The 19,174-nt window shown below is 56.2% G+C and overlaps 1 protein-coding gene across 1 annotated transcript in view; it reads left to right on the plus strand.

The window, feature by feature from the left end:
* The window catches only part of AGRN (agrin), a 124,935-nt gene that overhangs the window by 54,815 nt on the left and 50,946 nt on the right, over positions 1-19,174 (plus strand). Inside the window, exons 5-8 of the mRNA XM_010005260.1 lie at positions 14,893-15,105; positions 16,016-16,240; positions 18,771-18,995; positions 19,106-19,168. Of these exons, the coding sequence (XP_010003562.1) occupies positions 14,893-15,105; positions 16,016-16,240; positions 18,771-18,995; positions 19,106-19,168 (726 nt within the window). The remainder of the gene's footprint in view (positions 1-14,892; positions 15,106-16,015; positions 16,241-18,770; positions 18,996-19,105; positions 19,169-19,174) is intronic.

The raw sequence follows: 19,174 nt of genomic DNA on the forward strand, positions 1-19,174 counted from the left end.
TCCGCGGGGTACAGCGGGAACAGCGGCCGTGCTGGGGCTCAGCTCCTCTGCTCGGGGGGCACTTGAGGGCTCAGTGGCTTCAGCCTCTCCTGCTTCCCGTGGCTGAGGGTGGAGCAGCATCTCCTGACCCAGTGATCTGTTTCGTGGCTGACTGGCTGCTCCCTGTGCCCGCCTGGTCCCCGGGAACGCGGGGCTGGGGAGGGAGCTGGGATCTCCAGGGTGTTGGTTTGCAGAGCTTTACTGGTTTGTCTGCTGAGGCTGTGGAAGGGAGGGGACTTTTTCCTGAAAAGCATCAGTGTTGAATCAATCCAGTGGCTGTTCTGGAAAGGCTGGCTGCTCTGCAGGCACACGACAAAGGAATTTAAGAAAGCAAATGGCACGTGTGCCCGTGGCTTGTGGCAGAGCTGCAGGTGAGGGAAGGACCAGGAGGGGCTGAGGGGCTGTTAGCTTGAGCAAAGAGCCAGGAACAGTGTTGTGCCTCCCTTGGTCCCTTGGGTTTTTTGGTGTGGTGTCAGAGCAGCCCAGGGGAGGACAGTGAGGGAGGTGGCCAGTTGTACCTTGTGGGTTCTGGAAGGCTGCATGTCACTGTCCTGGGCAGCAGACATCCTCCCTGCCACCTCCCACCCTGCCTTGGGAGCAGGGAAGAATGCCTGTTCAGGGGAGTAATGTGGACATGGTGTTTCCTGGGATGCTCTGCTGCCTTAGCAGGGCTTGGTCTTGCTGGGAAAGAGCTGGAGTTAGTTGTGCTGCCTCAGGGGAGCAGGAGGTTAAATGGGTACAAAGCAGGAAGGAATATCTCCACGGGAAGTACATGGGGTGAGCAGCTCATGGAGAGGTGATTTTTGAAGGTAGCAGAGGTTGCTGAGATGCTCTTGGCTGTTCATGAAATTGCTGCTTCTGCTGTGCAGCCAAAGCTCCATCATCCCAGCCCATGCAGACCTTGATCAGGCAGTTACTAACACTGTGTAAGTGCTACCAAAAAGTCTGTTGGGCTGGAGCTCCAGCTGGCAAAAGGTTTCAGCCTCACCAGCACCAAGAACAAAATGGAAACTGGTGTTCAGCTGGACCTCAGGTATTTCCACTGTCCTGGCCAGAAAGGGTGTGGGCATGTAAATTCTGGGCGACTGGAGCACAACCCTCCATCCTCACTTGGGTCCCAGAGGTTTCTCCTTCTGGAATTTCCTAACAGCTCCTTCCCTGCCTCCAAGTGTTGACCTTGCCTGTCCCGAGGCAGTGGGGTGCTGGATTGATTGCCTCTCCCCTCTGGGTTCCCTGCTGTCTGATGAGCAGTGTGCTCACCAGCACCTCACACCTTTCCTCTGGGCTTGCTCAAGCCTTCTGGTTTCCCAGACCTGTAGGAACTTTGGTTTTTGAGGCCATGCTGTTATCAGTCAGTGCCTTGAAGAGCTGCTGGATGCAGGCAGGCACATGCTCAGAGTGTCATCACAGGAGCTTTGTTTTCTCTGAAAATCAGGCTTAAAATGCCCTGCTTTCTGCTGGCAGCTGCTCAGTCCCCTTCCCCAGCCTCCCTAGTTTCACGTGCATGGGTAAGAACCCAGCAGAGAACAGCAGCCAATTAATAACACGTTTGTTTCTGTCTTTCTTTCCTTCTCTGGTGGGGGTGTGGAGGGGGCGGGGGAGAAACGGATGCAAGATAAAGTGTGATTAATCTATAATTGGACCAGAGAAGACATCTGAAGCAAAAATAACAAGGAACGTAGGTGTAACTCCTAGCTCAGGGCTTCAAAATATTAGCAGCTTAGCCCATCCAGATGACATACTCCAAAAGATCTCAGGTCCCCACCAGAGATGGGAAACAACCACCCTTGGTGAGATGCCAGATGAGGTGCCTCCTTTTGCAGGTCTCCTATGGTGCAAATGCCTCATGTTGTCTTTGGGAAGAGTTTCTGGATGGAGAAGAGCACAGGGCATGGGGAGGAGGTTCTGCCTAGGGTGAAGGGGCTGTTCCCTGTGGCTGGGCAGGAGAGCCTGGCACTGTTCATCACCTGGGCTGGCTTGGAGATGTGGCTCTGGTCCTATGGACAGTCCACAGGGGCTGTGTCTCAGCATGGAGCACAGCATGGCCCCTTCATTGCTGCTTCTCCAGCTGGGCTCCTTGAGGGTTGTGGCCTCTTTATCTTCTGGATACCTTCCCCAAGGCTGCAGAGCTCTGTGGTGAGCAGTGAGTGGCCACCAGCTGGCAGCCTGTGCCAGGAGCCAAACCTCTGCCAGCCCCTGGGGATCACCAACTTGTGGCTTCTCTCTGGATAACTTGCTACTGGAAGGCCTGCCAGGGTCCTTTCCCCTTCCAAATGGTGGTGCAAAGCTAGAAATAAATCACCATCAGCCCTGGCAGTGTCAGACCTCAGTTTGCATCCGGAAGAAGTGGCTTCCCACACTTTGGGCATCTTCTCTGCAAAGACCCCATGGTGCCCACACAGAAGGGGCTGCAGCTGGGACCCTGGAGGTGACAGGCTTGGCAGGAGGTGTCTCTCCTGGGTGCTGTTTCTCTCTTCCTTTTCTTCCAACCCCAATCTCTACCCTGGAAAACTCTCCAGCCACACACTGGTTTATAGAGTGGAAGCAAGGCCATCCCTGCTGTGAACTCGCTGCTTTCTCCCCAATCTCCTGGTGTTCCTGCAGCTGGGCAGGGGCTTGTTAAAGCTCCACAGAGTCCCAGGGCCTGGCTGGCTTAAATGCAGTGAAGGCTGTTGCCTTTTCCCCAGCTGAGAGTCTGGCTCGTGGCATCCAAGCTGGATAATACTCCTTTCTCTGGTGGCAGGAGGAGCCTGTGCAGGGCGTGGGGGTGGATGTTGGCTCAGCTGCTGCTCCCCAGGGCAGGAGTGCTTTGGGGGGGGAGGCTGGCAGGTGTGGTGTGGGGGGCAGGCAGGGTGGGCTGTGCCTTCTTGCCTCCCCTGGGGTGAAAGAAACGGTGGGGGAGGATATTTGGAAGGCACCTCCTCCTCCCTTCTCTGTGTTCTCTGGGCGGAGAGGTTGGGCTGCTGTGGGTTTGCAGGGCAGGGAGAACAATAAGACTTCTTGGAGCTGTGCAGCCAGGCTGGGGAGATCTGGGGTGGATGCCAAGTGTGGGGCACAGGCTCTTGGTGTCTCTTTCTGCCCCTCTCCTCTCCCAGGTGCCCTGCAGGGATGCAGGACCCTCTTGGTCGGGTACGTGTTGGCGAGCTCTGCGTAGGGGACAGGGAGAGTCCTCACCAGGAGGGCTGGGGACCAGCCCTTTTTTGCTGGCATCTCTGCACCTTTGCAGGTGTGCTAATGGCACCAGCCAGCTGCAGGTCCTGGGTTTGGAAACACCTGAGAAGGCTGGACTCTGTTTTCCTTGTGAGTGTGGAGAGAGATGCTGGCCCAACGTCCCCCCGGCCGAGGGAGCAGCACTGAACACTTATTTCTGGATGCATAAAAGCAGCAGTGATGCATGAGATGAGGATTATTGGAGGAATGGAATACTGGAAAAATGCTTTCTTGTGCTTGCCAGCTCCAGAAACCTGGGGGTTTGCAGAACTGGTCCAGGCATGGGGGGGTTAGGCAGAGAAAATCCTGCTGAAGGTGGTTTTACAAGTTGGTTAGTGGATTGATCCTGCAGTGCCCTCAGTCCTGGGCACTGTTTTTCACCTGGCTGCTGGATGTCCTTCAGCACCCTCTTATGGGTCAAGCCCAGCTCCCTTCCACCTCTGGTGACTCCCTCCTGCCATGCAGAGTGGCAGCCACCTCTATTGTTGCAAGGTCTGGTCCCCCTGGTGTTTGTCTCTGCCTTCCTGGGGTGCAAACATGTTCCAGAGCACCCCCTCTGTGCCCGGGGAAGCTTTTAGCTTCCCAAGGGAGCCTGGTGGCTCTCTGGGCAGTTCTGTGCCTGCTCAGGGGGGTGACAACACTGGGAAAAGAGCCATGAAAATACAACTTCAAATAAAACACAAGCTCTTCAGTTTAGTTCCCTTCGTGCAGGGCAGCACTGGAACACCCTGCTGGCTTTGGCTGCTAATCCCAGCCTGTTCCTCTTTGACACAAGCCAATCTGAGGCTTGGATGCTGCAAAATGAATCCAGAGCCCAGGCTTTGTGGAGGGGCTGGTCTCAGTTCAATGGGCAGGTGCTGCAGACCTGTCTCTTCTGTGCCCCCAGCTGCATTTTGCAGCCCTTGGCCTTTTCTGACCACTTCATGTTCTCTTCCTTTTGTACCCATGCTTTTCCTGGCCCCAGTAATATGATCATGGACTGGTTTGGGTTGGAAGGGACCTTAAAGATCATCTATTCCCAACCCCCTGCATGGGCAGGGACACCTCCCACCAGCCCAGGCTGCTCCAAGCCCCATCCAACCTGCCCTTCCACACTGCCAGGGATGGGGCAGCCACAGCTTCCCTGGGCAACCTTGGCCAGGCTCTCCCCACCCTTCTAGTGAGGAATTTCCTCTTCCACACGTGTGGTTTAAGATGTTGGGAGCTGACTTGCAGCAGCAGGGGAAGGAATCCACTCCAGCCATGAGCTGCCTCCCTAGGCCCTCAAGCTGTGATGTCCACCCGTGTCACCTCCCCACCCAGCAGTGCTGACAGGCACAGGGACTGGTCCTAAGTCTTGCTGGTGCTCCTTGCAGGCCCACACCAGCTGCTGGGCTGCCCTCACCTCTCTGTGTCAAGCAGCAGGTGGGTGTGGGGCAGGGATGCTCCAGGAGTGTGTTTGGAGGATCCTGCCCCAGGGCAGAGCCCAGCAGTGGGAGTGGGGAGTCCCTGCCCCTCTGGCTGCATCAGCTTCTGGGCTGAGGCTGGTGTTGCTGAGCAAGGAGAGAGCAGGAGCATCAAAGCGTGGTGAGAAGTCTTGTCACACATCACAGAGCAGAGACAAGAAAATCACTCGCTCTGCACCAGGTGAATTTGTTTTGCACCAGCTTCTCCCTTCTCATTGCAGAAGTGTCTGCTCCTTCTCTGAGGCTTCTTTGCAGCACCAGCTGAGCTGCTGATCTCCTGCACTGCTGGTGTGGGGCTTGCAACACCTTGCAGCACCTGGGGGGGGTTGAACCTGGGCTGCTCTCCTGTTTGCCCCAGGAGCCTGGGCAGGCCATGGCTGCAGGGTGAAGCTGCCTGTCCCCTAGGGGGTCCTGCACTGAATTCAGTCACTGAAGCCTTTGGCTTCCCCTTTGTTTTTCTTCTTGCTGATGTTCCAACCCTGTGTTGTGGAGCCTCTATCCCCATGGACTGTTCCCATGGCCTCACCCCGTGGCCCAGCCTGGCTTTCTTGGCTGCTGCCCCCATGGGAGAAATGGTTTTCCCACCTGGGATCCACACCCTGAACACCACAGCAAAGGGTTCTCCAGCCAAGCCAGCTCACACTCCTCCAGGGTTGCTCTGGAGAGGTGAGAGATGCTAAACATAGCTCTTCAGAAGCTGAGCAGGAGATAAGGGAGCAGCAGTTATTAGGCACCACTTTTGATCTCTTGAGAGTGTTTTCTTCTCCGTTTACAGTGAGGTTTGAGCTTTCTCTTGGGGATCAATTTATGCACTTTCATGTTATGTGGCTGCAGTGTTAGAGGGGGAGCAGATGGGAGGACTGCTGGGGTGTTCCTGGTGTTCCCTCGCTCAGGTCCTTGCTCAGGTTGCAGATGGAGCTCAGGCTCTGCCTCGGCTCTCCCAGGACTTCCCTGGCTTGGTGACAACCACCCATCAGTTGTCTGGCTTTGTCTTCTCCTCCCCGTGGCTGTTCCATGCTGGGGTTGGTGTGTGGCACCTTGTGGAGGGAGCTGGGCTGTTGAGAAGAGCCTGCAGAGGGGCCAGGGAAGGGCAGCAAAGGGCCAGTGCTGGCCTTGCCCACCCTGCAGCCCCTTTCTGCCCTTGGACCTGCCCTGGCTGGGGAGGAACCCCCATCCCCTCATCCCCTCCAGGCACCCAGAGGCTGCTGCAGCCTCCTGCCCTGCCTGAGCTCTCTCATCTCCCTGGTTTGTAAACACCTTTGCAGCAGGTGGGAGTAGGTTCTAACCATCCAAGTAGGTTGTTTCCCTCCTTGCCCTGGCGTGGGCTGTGCTCAGGCTGCTCCCTGCCTGCTGGGCTGGGGCTGCTCTGCCATGGGGTGGCTGCCTGGGGCAGATCCCTGCCCTGGGGGGGGTGGGCAGGGCAGCTGGATCCTGCTTCTCCCTCCCATCCTTCCTGGAAGGTGTTTCCAACCCGCTCCTGTCCCAGCTGCTGCCAGGGATGAGCAGCCAGGGCACCCTGCTGGGAGCTGCTCTTGGTGAGACATTTATGAGTGACTCTTTTAAGACTATGTTTGGTTTGCAAGAGCGACTTTGATGTTTTAGAGCCCAGAACATGATGCTTTCAACTCCTCCCTGCAACCCCCTGCCCGCCCCCAGCTCCCTCCCCTCCCTCTGCCTCCAGCACATGATTTTGCTGTTAGATCTTCCAGCTGATGAGCTTTTCTCCTTGCTGCCCACCCCCACCCACCCCTAATTACAGACCATGGAGTCAGTTCTCCTCCCAGTCCTGCCTTGCCCGTGCTGCCCACATCACTGGCATCAGCCCTGCCAGGGCATGGGCTGCACCTCTGCCAGCTCTGCTGCTCCTGGGTTGGATTTCAGTTGTGGTGGCTTTTAGAGGTGAAGGGTGTTTTGTTGGGCAGCTGGGCTGTAAAAGGTTGTGGCTGGTGATGGTCACGTTTCTGGGCTTCCCCTCGCTGCCTCTGGGATCCACAGAGTGTGTTTGGGGAAGCAGAATGACCACACTATGGTCTCAGGAGGAGACACTTGGTTTCCCAGGGATCTTTGTCACCCCTGGTGCTGTGCAAGTAAAATCCTTGGAGAGCTGAGTGTGTCACAGAGGCTCCCAAAGTGGGTGATGGAGCCTCCTATTCACTCAGCTTCTTAAGGACCTTCCATCCTTAGCATGTGTGGGCTTGAAAAACTTAGGTGGTTTGAGGACTTGTTCTTCAGAGGTTCTTGTGGGCTTGGGGAGCACAGATCTGCAGTGTAGCCCAACTCTGAGGCTCAGCCATGGAACTGAGGATGTGCACAGACCTGCTGAGCGAGGAGGGGTGCTGCCCTCCCTGTCCCCTGGGACCTGCTGGGCTGTTGGCAGGGCTGCTGCCCTGCTCCCTGAGGCTCCCTGTGCTCTCACACCCACCTCCTGAAGCCACTGCCCACGTTGCAGGCAGGAACAGGGTGCAAATGGGGTGAAAATGGGCAAAACTGGGACTCAAGGCCTTGGGGCTGGGATGCTCCTGGTGCTGCCCTGGCCATGCCAAGGGTAGGGCTGCAAGCCTGGGTGAAGCAGCTTGGTGTTAGTGACACCAGATCCGTGGCTTTGTGCTCCTCTTCCTGGAGAGCTGGTGCTGAGCTGGAGGTGCTGAGCCATGGAGTGGACACCCCAGCTCTGCTGCCCTGCTAGCCCTTCCAGCAGGGCAGGTGGCTCCTTCCCCCTCACCGAGCAAGCCCTGGCTGATGTGATTAATATTGATGGGTGGGAGGCTGGGAAGAGGAGCAAATGTGCTCAGGGAGGCTGGAGAGGCAGCCTGGCCCATCTCCATGGCAACGGGCACCTCCTGCAGCAGTGATGCTGGCCTGTGCTGGCCTGTCACAGCACAGCTCTGTCCCCAGGGTCCTGCCTTCCCCTCTGCCCTCTCAGCAGGGGGAAGCCCTCAGAGCAGCTCTGCTGCCTTCCCTTTGTGCCAGCCCTGCTGGATCCCTTGCCCAGAGCAAGCCTTGGGGTTTGCCACGTGCCCCGACCCTTTGCTAGCAGCTGTGCTGGCTTCTACCACCTTGCTTGTCCATCTTGTCCCCTGGCTGAGGAGCTGCCCATGGCAGGTGGCTCAGCAGGTCCCTCACCCTGCTGGGCTGCCAGGGCATGTGAGAGCCTCTTGCCTGACCTGTCACGGTGCCTTTGCCTCTCTAACACAAGTACTGAACAGTTGCTGCTCTGAGGCAGCATCTGAGGCAGGACAAGTCACTAGTGTGGCCCCCAGTGAGCTCCCTGTCCCTGGGGACCAAGCAGGGGGTGGTGCTGGGTGGGATGGGAAGGTGTCTGTTGGCCCCGTCCCCATCGCTCTGCAGCAGGGACTGGAAAGGTGTGTTCAGGCCTCACAGCTTTTCCCCTCTGCTGCCCAGCCTCACCAGTTTGGGGCTGCTCTCCCTATCCAGTCTGCTTGAAATGGCTTGACCAGGGGAGCTTCCAAGAGAGGGAGAGTTTTTAACCCACAAGCAGTAGGAGGCAGCCACCCTGCACCTTTAGCATGGATGTCTTTGTTCTTCCATCTTCCCATGAACAAGAACACCCAGTGCCAGGGTTTTGGTCACCCGTGGGTCCCCAGAGGAGCAGGGTGCCCTCAAACCTTCCTGAGGGTGCTGCAGGGAAGTGCCTTTCCATCTCCTGCCCGAGGCCCTTGCTGTGGGGGTTGGTGGCTGTGGCTGTCGTGTGCTGATCACCTTCTCTCTCTCACCCCTTCTCCATCCCTGGAGATGCTTGAAGCCCTGGAAGCAGGTACATCCCACTCTCCTATCTCCCACCCACAAGCTGTAATCAAGTTTCCAGCTGTGCTTTTCTGATTGTTTTTCTCAGCCCGTTTGGAGCAGGGATGGACTCCCCTGGGATCTGGAGCAGGTCCAGGCTGGCAAGCCCAGGTTGTGCCTTCAGCAGGCAGGCCTGGCTGGGGAGAGGGGAGCTGCCAGGAATTCTCTGTGCCTTTTCCCAGCCTTCCCCTCCTCCTTCTCCTCTCCTGGCAGGATTCCTGCTAAGGGGAAAGCTGGGATCCTGGAGGGCACCTCCCTGGTGCTCCTCCCAAGGGGCAGGCTCTGCAGCCAGCCTGGCAGGGTGCAATAAGCAGTCAGCAAGCTGCTCCAGGAGGAGTTCTTTCTTTTCTCTACAGTGGAAAAGAGCAATTTTGACATTACATTTATGATTATTGTTATTAAGCTGGAGAAACATTCAGTGTGAAGGCTTGGGGCTTGTTATATAGAGCTCTTCACCTCAAGATCTCAAAGCACTTGATGAAGCCAGCTGGTTATTAACCCCTACTACTTATATTGAGCTATTTACCAACTGACATTGGGGGTTTGGTAATTAGTGTTATCTGCCTTTTTTTGTTGTTGTTTTTTTGTAAGTGGGAGAAGCAAGGCACAGAGCTGGTTGGGGAGCTGAAGCTGAAGCTGCTCTCCCCCCTCCCTGCCTGCTCCATCTCCCTGGTGTGTCCTTACTAGAAGAAGGGCAGGGTGGGTTTGAGTAACTCACCCAAGAGCTCTCCCTGGAGCTGGCAGCTGGGAAGGACGTGCAGGTCCAGTCTGGGTCAGGAAATGTGTGTGTGCTGTGCCCAGTTTTGCCCAGTCTCTCAGATCCAGCTCCAGCAGAGCCTTGGCTTCACCTCCTCCTGAGCTCCCTGCAGCCTCACACCAGCTCCTGTATCAGTGATTCTGGCTGCCCTGCTGCTGGCTCTGGCCCTCTCTGTTGGCCACAATGGAGCTGTCCTACCCTCGGCTGTCCTTCCAGCATTTTGGGCATCTGCAGGCACTGTTGGACAGGAGGAGGTGGAGCTGATGCCAGCAGCACTGGCAGCTTCTCCTGGAGCAGCAGCCACCTGTGCCCGCACAGCCTGCCTGGGGAAGTGCTGAGCTGAGCCTTGGCAACCAAGCATCCCCCTCCCTCCCTGCTGCTCATTAGGGGTTGCTTGAGGAAGTGTCACGGGTGGGGTGGGAGGCTTGGATCCCAACCTCTGTGGTGGTGCTGGTGCCATGGGGAGCTGCTCTTTCTGCAGGAGGGTTTGGGTTCTGCCCAGTGCCAGCAGCTCGGGGCCCAGGCTGCAGTCAGAAGTGCTCTGCAGCCCTGATGCTCCCTCTTCTCACCCCACTTTCAGCTGCCATCCTAGATGGGCTCCCAGAGGCTCCTCTCAGCTTGTCATCCCTCTCCTTTCCCCTTCCCTTCTCCATGGTTCCTTGGTGCTGACATCCCACCCTGGCATCCTGCGCGCCAGTCCCCAGGATCATTGGCAGGCTGGGGAAGGTGTTTCCAGGGGTGGCTTCTGTCCCTTGGTCACTGTGCCTGGCTGCTGCCCCTCTGCCTCTTGGGAAGCTCCTCATCCTCCCCTGGTGCCCTGCCCTGAACCAGGCAGTCCCTGCAGGACCCTGCAGAGCCTCAGAGCAAAGTGTCTCTTAGCTGGAACAGGGCTCTGAACCCCAATAGTCTTTCCCCTGGCCTCGATCTCTTCTAGCCAGTCTTTCCCCTGGCCTTGAATCTCTTCTCAAAGCCCTTCTAGCTCTTGCAGGCTCAGCCTGGGGCTGCTGAGGAAGAGGAGGCTTCCCTGGCCTGCCTGCCCAGGCAGTGATGCTGACTCAGTGTGGGGGGAAGCACAGTGACATGAGTTACCCACAGCAACACCTTTTGCTTTTCCCTCCCTCTCTAGCAAGTGCACATTTGTATTGTTATTGTTGTTGTTATTTATGATCCTGTTTCTGCTCCAGTGCTGCTAAGAGACATGGAGAGGCCTGGCTGCTATTCAGCCTGGGCACAATGAGCCCAAGCCCTCCCTTTTGTTCTGCTCTGCTGGCTCAAGTCTTGTGTGGATCCCTCACTTGGGCTGCTTCTCTCCCTCATCCCCGGCTGCTCAGGAGGTTTGGGAAAGGTCAGCTCCTAGCTGCAGCTTTTTTCTGCTCCAGACAAGTGCTGCTCTCATTGTTTGCCAGGAGCCTTGCTGAGCCTGGGCTCTGCAGCTTGGGGCTGCTTTGACCAGCCCGTGCTTGGCTTTAGCTCTGCTCTGCTCCCAGCCCGGCTGCACAGCCTGGCCCCTGGCTCTGCAGCCACTTTGGGAGCTTGAACAAGTGCTGGGAGATCTCACCTCCCCTCTGCCACCAGGGGAACAAGCCCCAGTGAACTGCAGCCCCCAACATCCCAAACATTCCCAAGCTCAGAGCTGCCTCTGGTTCACTGCTGCTTTCCAGTGTCCCCCCCTGCAGAGATGTCCCCCCTGCAGAGATGTCCCCCCATGCAGAAGTGTCCCCCCCTTCAGAGGTGTCCCCACAGCTGTCTCAAGAGCCTCCAGCTGCAGTGTTGCTGTGGATGAGGCTTGGCTGAGACCCTGGTGTGTCTGCCCAGTGCTGTGGAAAGCAGACTGGGAGGAAAAAGTCTGGTCACTGTCCTGGTGCTGGTGTAAAGGTGCAGTGTCCTGGTCCTTCTACACACCCCTGGTGCAGGTGGGCAGGTAGATGATTTCCTTGCCAGGCTGGGGAGTACCATCTCTGCACTCCTGTCTGCCTGGACAGGTCCCTGTGTTGTACCTTGGCCTGATGCCCAGCAGAGCCCAGCTCTGGGCACCTGGAGTGGCAGCAGTGCTGGGAACAGAGTGGTCTGCAGCCCTTGCTTCTGGGCTGCTTTTGCCAGCGTGGGCTTCACCAGCACTGTTGGGAATCAGGTCTGAGAGGCCCTTGCCCTTCTGTAGGCTTGGTTAGGTGTTTATTCAGACTGTGATGTGCAAGCATTAGGACAAGGGCACTTGGTGCCTTGCTTGTTGCTGCCTTCTGCCCTCACCCAGCCCCTCTACCTGGGGTGGCTCTGCACAGGGAACAGGAGGTGAAGCCTTGGTCAGACCTGAGTACATGGAAGAGCAGCCTCTACTTTTTTGCTTCTGATTTCCCACCCTTTATTCCTTCCACATCAGGGATGGTGACACTTCTTGTATCCTCCCAGGTAAAACTACAGAGAGAAAGAGGGATAGAGAGAGAGATGCTGGGGAGGAAGGAAGCTGCCTCTGAGTTTCATCCTCTGCAGAGCTTGTTTGGTTGAGTCATCTTAGCAGGCGAAATAAACCTGTTTCATCTCCTGGGTCTGGCAGGAGAATTGAGGCATTTAGCTTCATTCTTGTTGGAGTTCTGACCTTGCCTCATCCAACTGCATCCCAGCTTTGGATGGATGAGTTCTCAGAATCATCTGCTGTGAACAAATAGGCCTCTACACTGGGAGCACCAGCGGCGATTAGAAGTGAAAGGAGCTGAAATGACCAATTTGCTTGTCACAATTTGTTTCCAGTTTGAAGCGTTTTCTTCTTTCTCACTTTGTCCACTTCCCAGGCAGGAGCACTGAGACTCAGGGAAGCTGGGTCCTTGTGACAGGGTGCCTGGGGGTGGCACCCAGCCATCACCCTGCTCTCCAGCCTGCTCAGGTGTCCACAGGACAGGCAGGATGAGCTCCAAGGCAACAGGGTGTGGGAGCTGCTCTCCAGGGATGGAGCTCGTTGGCAGAGAGTGGGAAGGTGTCTGTCAAACCCGGGGCTGTAACAGCTCCCTTTGACAACACTCACTTGATATGGAACAGGAGGTAAATAAATCCCCTTTATATCATCATTTGCTCACATATTGGCCTATTATGTCCCTTCTCTGTTTATGAAATACGATTCAGGGGGCAAGGATAGACTGAAACATCAATTCTGATAAAACATCAGCTTCCTTTATGTGGCTTGACCCAATTAACTTGACAATACTTTGTGGTCTTGTTGTCTTTTCTCATTGCTTTGATCACTTCGAGATTCTTACTTCAATGTGGGCAAAACAAGTACAGGGAGGATCCCTTAAAAGAAAACACAGGTTGGCTCCGAATCTGAAAGACAATTTCCTGAGTTTCTTTGAAGCAGAGTCAAAACCATGAGCCATGTTCTCAGTTCTTCAGAAGTCCTGTCCAGTGTGGGAAGCTTTTTTCTGCCTCCTGCCTGCTGCAGAGAACCCAAAGCAAAAGTGCTGCTGGGTGGGAAGGAGATGCACCTGCAAACAGCAACGAGGGTCTTAGGATGGGGATTTTGAAGTGCTGCCCTGAACTGGATCCCACTGAAAACTTCCCCAGTTTGAGTGGGACCAGACCTGGGTTGGCTGTGCCCTCCCCTTGGGTGTGTGAGGCTCTTTTCCCACTGAGGCAAGAGACAAGAACAGAGGAGCTTAAGAAAGGAGAGAGCTGTCCCTGTCACATAGCTTGAAATCCTGGGCATTCTTCCCAGCTTGGTTTCCCTGAACAAGCTGAACCTGGGTCGGTGTGTCCTGAAGGCAAGTGCCTTCATACAGGCACCTCTTCCCCCCCTCCACCTTCCTGCAGGTGCTTGGTTGAACTCTGCTCCAGGCTGGATCTGCATCCCAGACCTGCATCCTTTCCCTTTGGCAGCTCTGATCTCTCAGACAGCTCCAGCTCTGCCTCCCCAGTGGATGAGGTACCACGCAGTGACACTTCAGCTCCACAGACCTGCTGGGTGAACCCCCTCTTGTCCTGCTTTTTGCATCCCTCCCTCACACACCTCCCCAGCCCTCTCATCTCAGAGCTTAACAGGCTCATTAGCAATTAAAGGAAGGGGAAAAAAAAAAGAGAGAGACAGAAAGAGCAGCAACGGAAAGAGCAGGAAAGACTATTCCAGAGTGCTTCATAAAAATGATGAATTGCTTTTAGATATTGGGCAGGAGAGAAAGAGAGTTCTTTTTGATTTGATTATATTAGTCTCTTAGTGCTGCGTTTCTGCCGAGCAGATGAGCTCAGAAATCCCGAGGCAGTCAAAGGCAAATGCCTGGGAATTGAAGTGTAAATGAGCTGCTGTTGAGCATTTTATTTTGCCTTTTATGATTTCTCTTTCTCTGGTATGTAGGTCAGTCCCCACCTCTCAGGTGTGCTGTGTGGCTGGGAAGGTGCTGGGCAGTGGGGACTGCCCGGGGCTGTGGGTACTGGTGCAGGGACTGTGTGTGCATGTGTGTGTGTGTGTGTGTGTGTGTGCATGTATGTGAGCCCAGCAGTGCCTGTGGGGCGTGCAGGGCTGTGCCCAGGGCTGTACCCAGCAGGCAGAAAGCTCTGGCATCTCTTGCTGTCCCTGTCTCACCTGCAGACAGACCACCAAGGCTGGAGACACCTGCCCTCTCCCTTCCTCCCTCCAGCCCAAGAATTCCTACCACATTAGCAATTCAGATGCTGAACTGGTCTGTGCTGGCTGCTCTGATTAGTGGATGTGATAACGTGCATCTCCTTCAGGGAGACACCAGGCACGTGATTTGGCTGCTTTGCATAAATGGCAGTGAATAAAGCAGTGTGTGTGGTGAACAGGTAGAACAGGTGAGGGGCTTTTCTTCTCCCTTCCTTGCCTTTCTGTTGGTGGTTAGCAGAAAACACAGCGTGTTGTGGACTCAGAAAGGTTTGAGCAGAGGAGCCCTGGGCAGTGCAGGTGCTTTCTGGAGCCCTAGGGATGCTCCTCCTGAGATGGGGTTGGAGGCATCTCACTGATGATGACCAAGGGAGGACCTTGTCCTCCCTGCTGTGGTGCACAGCTGGTGACAGACTCTGCTTTCTTCAGTTCATGCTTGAAATAAGCAGAATGGGCAGACTGGAGTGAGAAGGGGCACAGAGGCTGTGGCAGGGACAGCCTCTCTTCAGAGAAAGCTTTATCTAAGGCTTTACAAACTCTGTTGTCCATCCTGCCCTTGCCAGTGGTCTCTGTGCTGTCAACTCCACACCATAGCAGTGCTGAGGTTACCTGTGCCCTTCCTTAGTGCCCCTGCTCTGGGTGTGGGCAAGAGGTGGGGGCTGGGGGTGCAGCAGCCCTGACAGGGAAAACTCTTCTTCTCAGACATGTGGCTTTGGGGTGGGTGGCTCTGGCAAGGCTGGCTCAGCCCCCCTTACACTTCCAACACACCCTTGGTGTCCCTGGAGAAGGACCCAACCTAAACAGCTGGTTCCAGGACGTGATGGTGGCATCCACGTCCTGAGCCAGGACCTTGCTGCCCTGGAGCTGCTCCTTTCCCTTGCTGCCCTGGTGCCTCAGAGGGCTGCAGCCTTTCCTCCAGCCTCCAGCTGCTGTGAGGAGCTCTGCCAGGGTGGAGAGGGGAGGCAGGGGTGGGAGCCTGGGCCGGGGTGCTGCTCTGCACCCTTCCTTTTTGGAAGGCAGCAGCCCTGGCTGAGGCCGGGGGATGCTGTGCGGCTTCGGGGCGCTGTGCGAGAGGAGCTCCACAGACCCTTCCCAGGCCTCCTGTGTCTGCAAGAAGACAGCTTGTCCCGTGGTGGTGGCTCCTGTCTGCGGCTCCGACTATTCCACCTACAGCAACGAGTGTGAGCTGGAGAAGGCCCAGTGCAACCAGCAGAGGAGGATCAAAGTCATCAGCAAGGGACCGTGCGGTGAGTGCAAGGGCGGTGGGAGCCCGGGGGGACTCACCCTGAGCTCCTGTTGTCATTGCTGGTGATGTCCTGGGGGTTGAGGACAGGTCTGATGGGAAGGGACACTGAGAGAATCACCCGTGGCCACTCAAGGTGTCTGTGACAGCCCAGTGGGGAAGAGCCCTGCATCTCAGGCAGCTGCACCAGGCTGGTCACCCCTGCCCTGGGGGGGAGTTGGAGGGATGCATAGGCTGGGTGGGCTCATCAAAGCCCTTCCCCAGCCTGGCATTCACCACCAGCTGTGAGCAAGGAGCTGTGTAAATGAGAGCCCAGTCTCCCCATCTCAGAGTAAATTAACTTGACCTTTCTCTCCTGCAGTGCTCTGGCTGGCAATAAATCTGCACCCGGGGCTCCTGCTGGGGCTCTTGTCAGAGGGGAGAGAGATGAGTGATTTATTGAAAATAATAATCATAAAAAAATTACAAATAAAGAAAAGGAGGGAAAAAAAAAAAAAGAGCAAAACCAGCTGGCAAATAGATTTTGGCCCTTCCCCATCAGTGAGGAAATTGCTCCTTGAGCTCTTCCTCTAATTACAATTTGCAGGAGGTGCCTTAAGGACCCTTGTTCTGCTCGTTTGCTGAAGGGAGAGGCTCTCAGAGCAGGGAGAGGAGCTTGAAGCAGCCAGGCTGAGAGGGTTCAAAAGGAGGGGCTGCCTGAAGGGCCAGGTGGGCAGTGAGCTCCCTTCCTCGTGTGCCCCATCCTGTGTGTTCCTGGGCACCCAGAGGAGCTGGGGCTGCCTCGGTGGGTACCAGGGTGCGCTGAGCTGACTTGTCCCCTAAGAGAGGGAGAAGAAGGAGGAGCGAGCAGAACGGTGGCCAGGAAGCACAGGCCACTGTGCTCATTCCGTGCCCTCTCCTCACCCCCTCCCAAGGCTCCAAGGACCCCTGTGCAGAGGTGACCTGCAGCTTTGGCAGCACCTGTGTCCTCTCTGCTGACGGCCAGTCGGCCAAGTGCGTGTGCCCCTCGTCCTGCAGCGCCGCGCCCGAGGGCACCGTGTGCGGCAGCGACGGGAAGGACTACCCCAGCCTCTGCCACCTCAACAAGCACGCCTGTGACAAGCAGGAGAACGTCTTCAAGAAGTTTGATGGCCCCTGTGGTGAGTCCCTTCCCCATCCCCCTGGGGTTTTTTTGCTTTAAAATGAGTTCCTCCCGCGTCAGGAGCGCGGTGGGAAGTGGTTGGGTTGGGGAGGAAAGCCTGGGGGTGTTCCTGCTGTCAGCAGCTCAGAAGTGAGCTGGGCAGGAAGGTCAGGCTGTGGGTGGCAGCTTCTGAAACTCACACCAAGCCAGGGCTTCCAGGCTAAAAAGTGTTGGGGGAGTTCAGAGAAGAGAAGGCTCCAGGGAGACCTTAGAGCACCTTCCGGAGCCTGAAGGGGCTCCAGAAAGATGAAGAGAGACTTTTTGTAAGGGCAAGGGGTGATGGGATGATGGGAATGGCTTTATGTTGGCAGAGGGGAGATTTAGGTTAGGCATTAGGAAGAAATTCTTCCCTGTGAGGGTGGTGAGACACTGGAACAGTTTACCCAGAGAAGCTGTGGCTGCCCCATCCCTGGAAGTGTTGAAGGGCAGGTTGGATGGGGCTTGGAGCAACTTGATCTAGTGGAAAGTGTCCCTGCTGATGGTGGGTGTTGGAACTAGATGATCTTTTGGGTCCCTTCCAACACAAACCAGTCTGTAAGTCTATTATTTCCCCACAGCATTTGGCTGTGGACTTTTCTGCTCGGGACCCACTGACCTAGAGAGCAGTGGGAACATCTGTGCCACATCCTTCCCTTCCTGCTGCTTCCCCTGGCTGTAGTCCCCTGGCTGCTGCCCTTGGCAAGGAACCTGCTGCTCCCCATGACCCAGGGCAGCTCCCTCATGAAAGGAGCCCAAACAGGCACCAATCCCACAGCACGAACACAGTCCTGCCACTCTGAGCATGGCTTCCTCTTTGGCTCCTGATGGCTGTGGATGCTTGTAATTAAAAGCAAGTGTTTTCATTAGGAAAACCATGAGATCAGCCAGGACACGTGCCAGGCCAGTGTTTGTCCCCAGGGAAGGGAGTGTGGGAACATGTTTGGGCAGGCTGAAAACCTGGAAGAGCTTTAATTGTGCTTCCACTGCTCAGTCCCAAGTGGGGCAAGATGGGTACAAGTGGGAGGTGAGAAAGAGGTGATGCTACTCTCTTGGTTTCTAGGGCAGAGAGGAGGCTTTGAGCCTTACTGCTCCTTGGAGGTCCTCCTGATTTTGGCTGGCCATCAGCAGAAGTGCAGACAGCCTGGGTTGAGCTGCTGGGCTGAAAATACTTGAAGTTGTTTGGACTTTATGTGGTGCACTGGGAGGCTGGAGGATGGACTGCAGGGGAGGGGAGGGAGAACCCATGCCAGGTGTTCTCATCATGCAAGAGGTTTTTGTGATTTTTCTTGGGGTTTGTAGAGGCTTCCAAGGAGGTGACACATCCCTGGCTGGCTGCTGGTGCAACTGCAGGGCAGCTCTTGCCAGAGGAGAAGTGGGAGATGGATTGGGTAGGTCCTGTGAATGCTCCTGCATCTGCTTCGTTCCATGGAATGGAACAAAGCAAATGGACAAAGCAAAATACTTCAGCTGTGGCCCTGTCCTAGGCCAGCTTCTCCACGGGGTGTGGGGACAGCCAAAAAGGGGGTCCCTCACCTGCTTGTGAGAGGCTGGGAGAAATGGGGTGCTTGAATTTCTCCTCCCCTTGTCAGCCCTGTGGTGAACGTGGGGATTTCATAGTAGGATTCCAGGGTGGAAACATTTGCTGGTGTTTCTGCAGAAAATGAATCAGCTCCCTGCAGGTGCTGTGCTTGACAAGCAAGAGGACAATCCAGGGCTAGAGGAGGGATTAGGGAACAGAGGGCACCTGTTCTGCCTGTGGTTTTGGTTTGCTGCTGTGAGCTCAGCTCATCAGAGAGGGGGATCTGGATAAGCCTGGATTAGAGCAGTGGGGCAAGGCAATGGGTGGCCCTGGGGCTCTTCCAGAACTTTGGGAAGACAGGGAAGGAGAGAGGGAGGAGCAGGATGGGGGCAACAGGCATCTTGCAATGTCCAGGAAATGCATCTTGGACTCAGGAGGTTTGCCTGGGTTAGGGTACAGAGCTGTGTCCAGTAGAAGAGGGGAGGGAAGACAGCTCCAGATGGGGGAAAAAGGCAGAGCTCATCCCATCCAGCAGTCACAGGACCACAGAATGGTTCTGGCTGGAGAAGACCTTTAAGATCATCGAGTCCAGCCATTAACCCAGCTCTACCAATTCCAGGGCTAAACCATGTCCCTCAGCACCTCCTCTGTGTGTCTTTTAAACACCTCCAGGGATGGTGTTTCAACTGCCACCTTGAGCAACCGGTTCCAGTGCTTAATTAACCTTTCAGTGAGGAAGTTTCTTCTAATACTCAATCTAAACCTGCCCTGGTGCAACCTGAGCCCATTTCCTCTTGTCCCTTTGGGAAGGGCACCTGTCCCTAGTTCAGAACGAGTCCTTAGGTGTGGGGAGTCCTGGGGAAGAGCTGATACCACCTTGGGTGCTGCTGGGGAAGGCGCAGAGCCTCTTGGGGACAGCCAGGAGGGAATCACCTCTCAGGGCAGGGGGTGTGTGTGTGTGTGCCTAACCCTCTGCCCTGGCTCTGCACAGACCCCTGCAAAGGTGTCCTCAACGACATGAACCGCGTGTGCCGGGTGAACCCCCGCACCCGCAGGGCAGACCTGCTCCCCCGCCCCGAGACCTGCCCCCCGAAGAGGGAACCGGTGTGCGGCGACGACGGGGTGACTTACGACAACGAGTGCACCATGGGGCGCTCGGGGGCCATCCGGGGGCTGGAGATCCAGAAGGTGCGTTCAGGGCAGTGCCAGCATCAGGGTAAGTCACCTTCTCCTCCCTGACCCTTCCCCGCCGCCCCGCGCTGTTCCCGCGCCCGTCGGAGCGCCCCGGGGCTGGGTGTGAGCTGCTCTGTCCCCTCTTCTGGGCAGACAAGTGCCAGGAGGAGTGCAGCTTCAACGCCGTCTGCCTGAACCGCCGCGGCAGCGCCCGATGCTCCT

Source organism: Chaetura pelagica, unplaced genomic scaffold (genome assembly GCF_000747805.2).
Source record: "Chaetura pelagica isolate M959 unplaced genomic scaffold, ChaPel_1.0 scaffold159, whole genome shotgun sequence".
NCBI lineage: Eukaryota > Metazoa > Chordata > Aves > Apodiformes > Apodidae > Chaetura > Chaetura pelagica.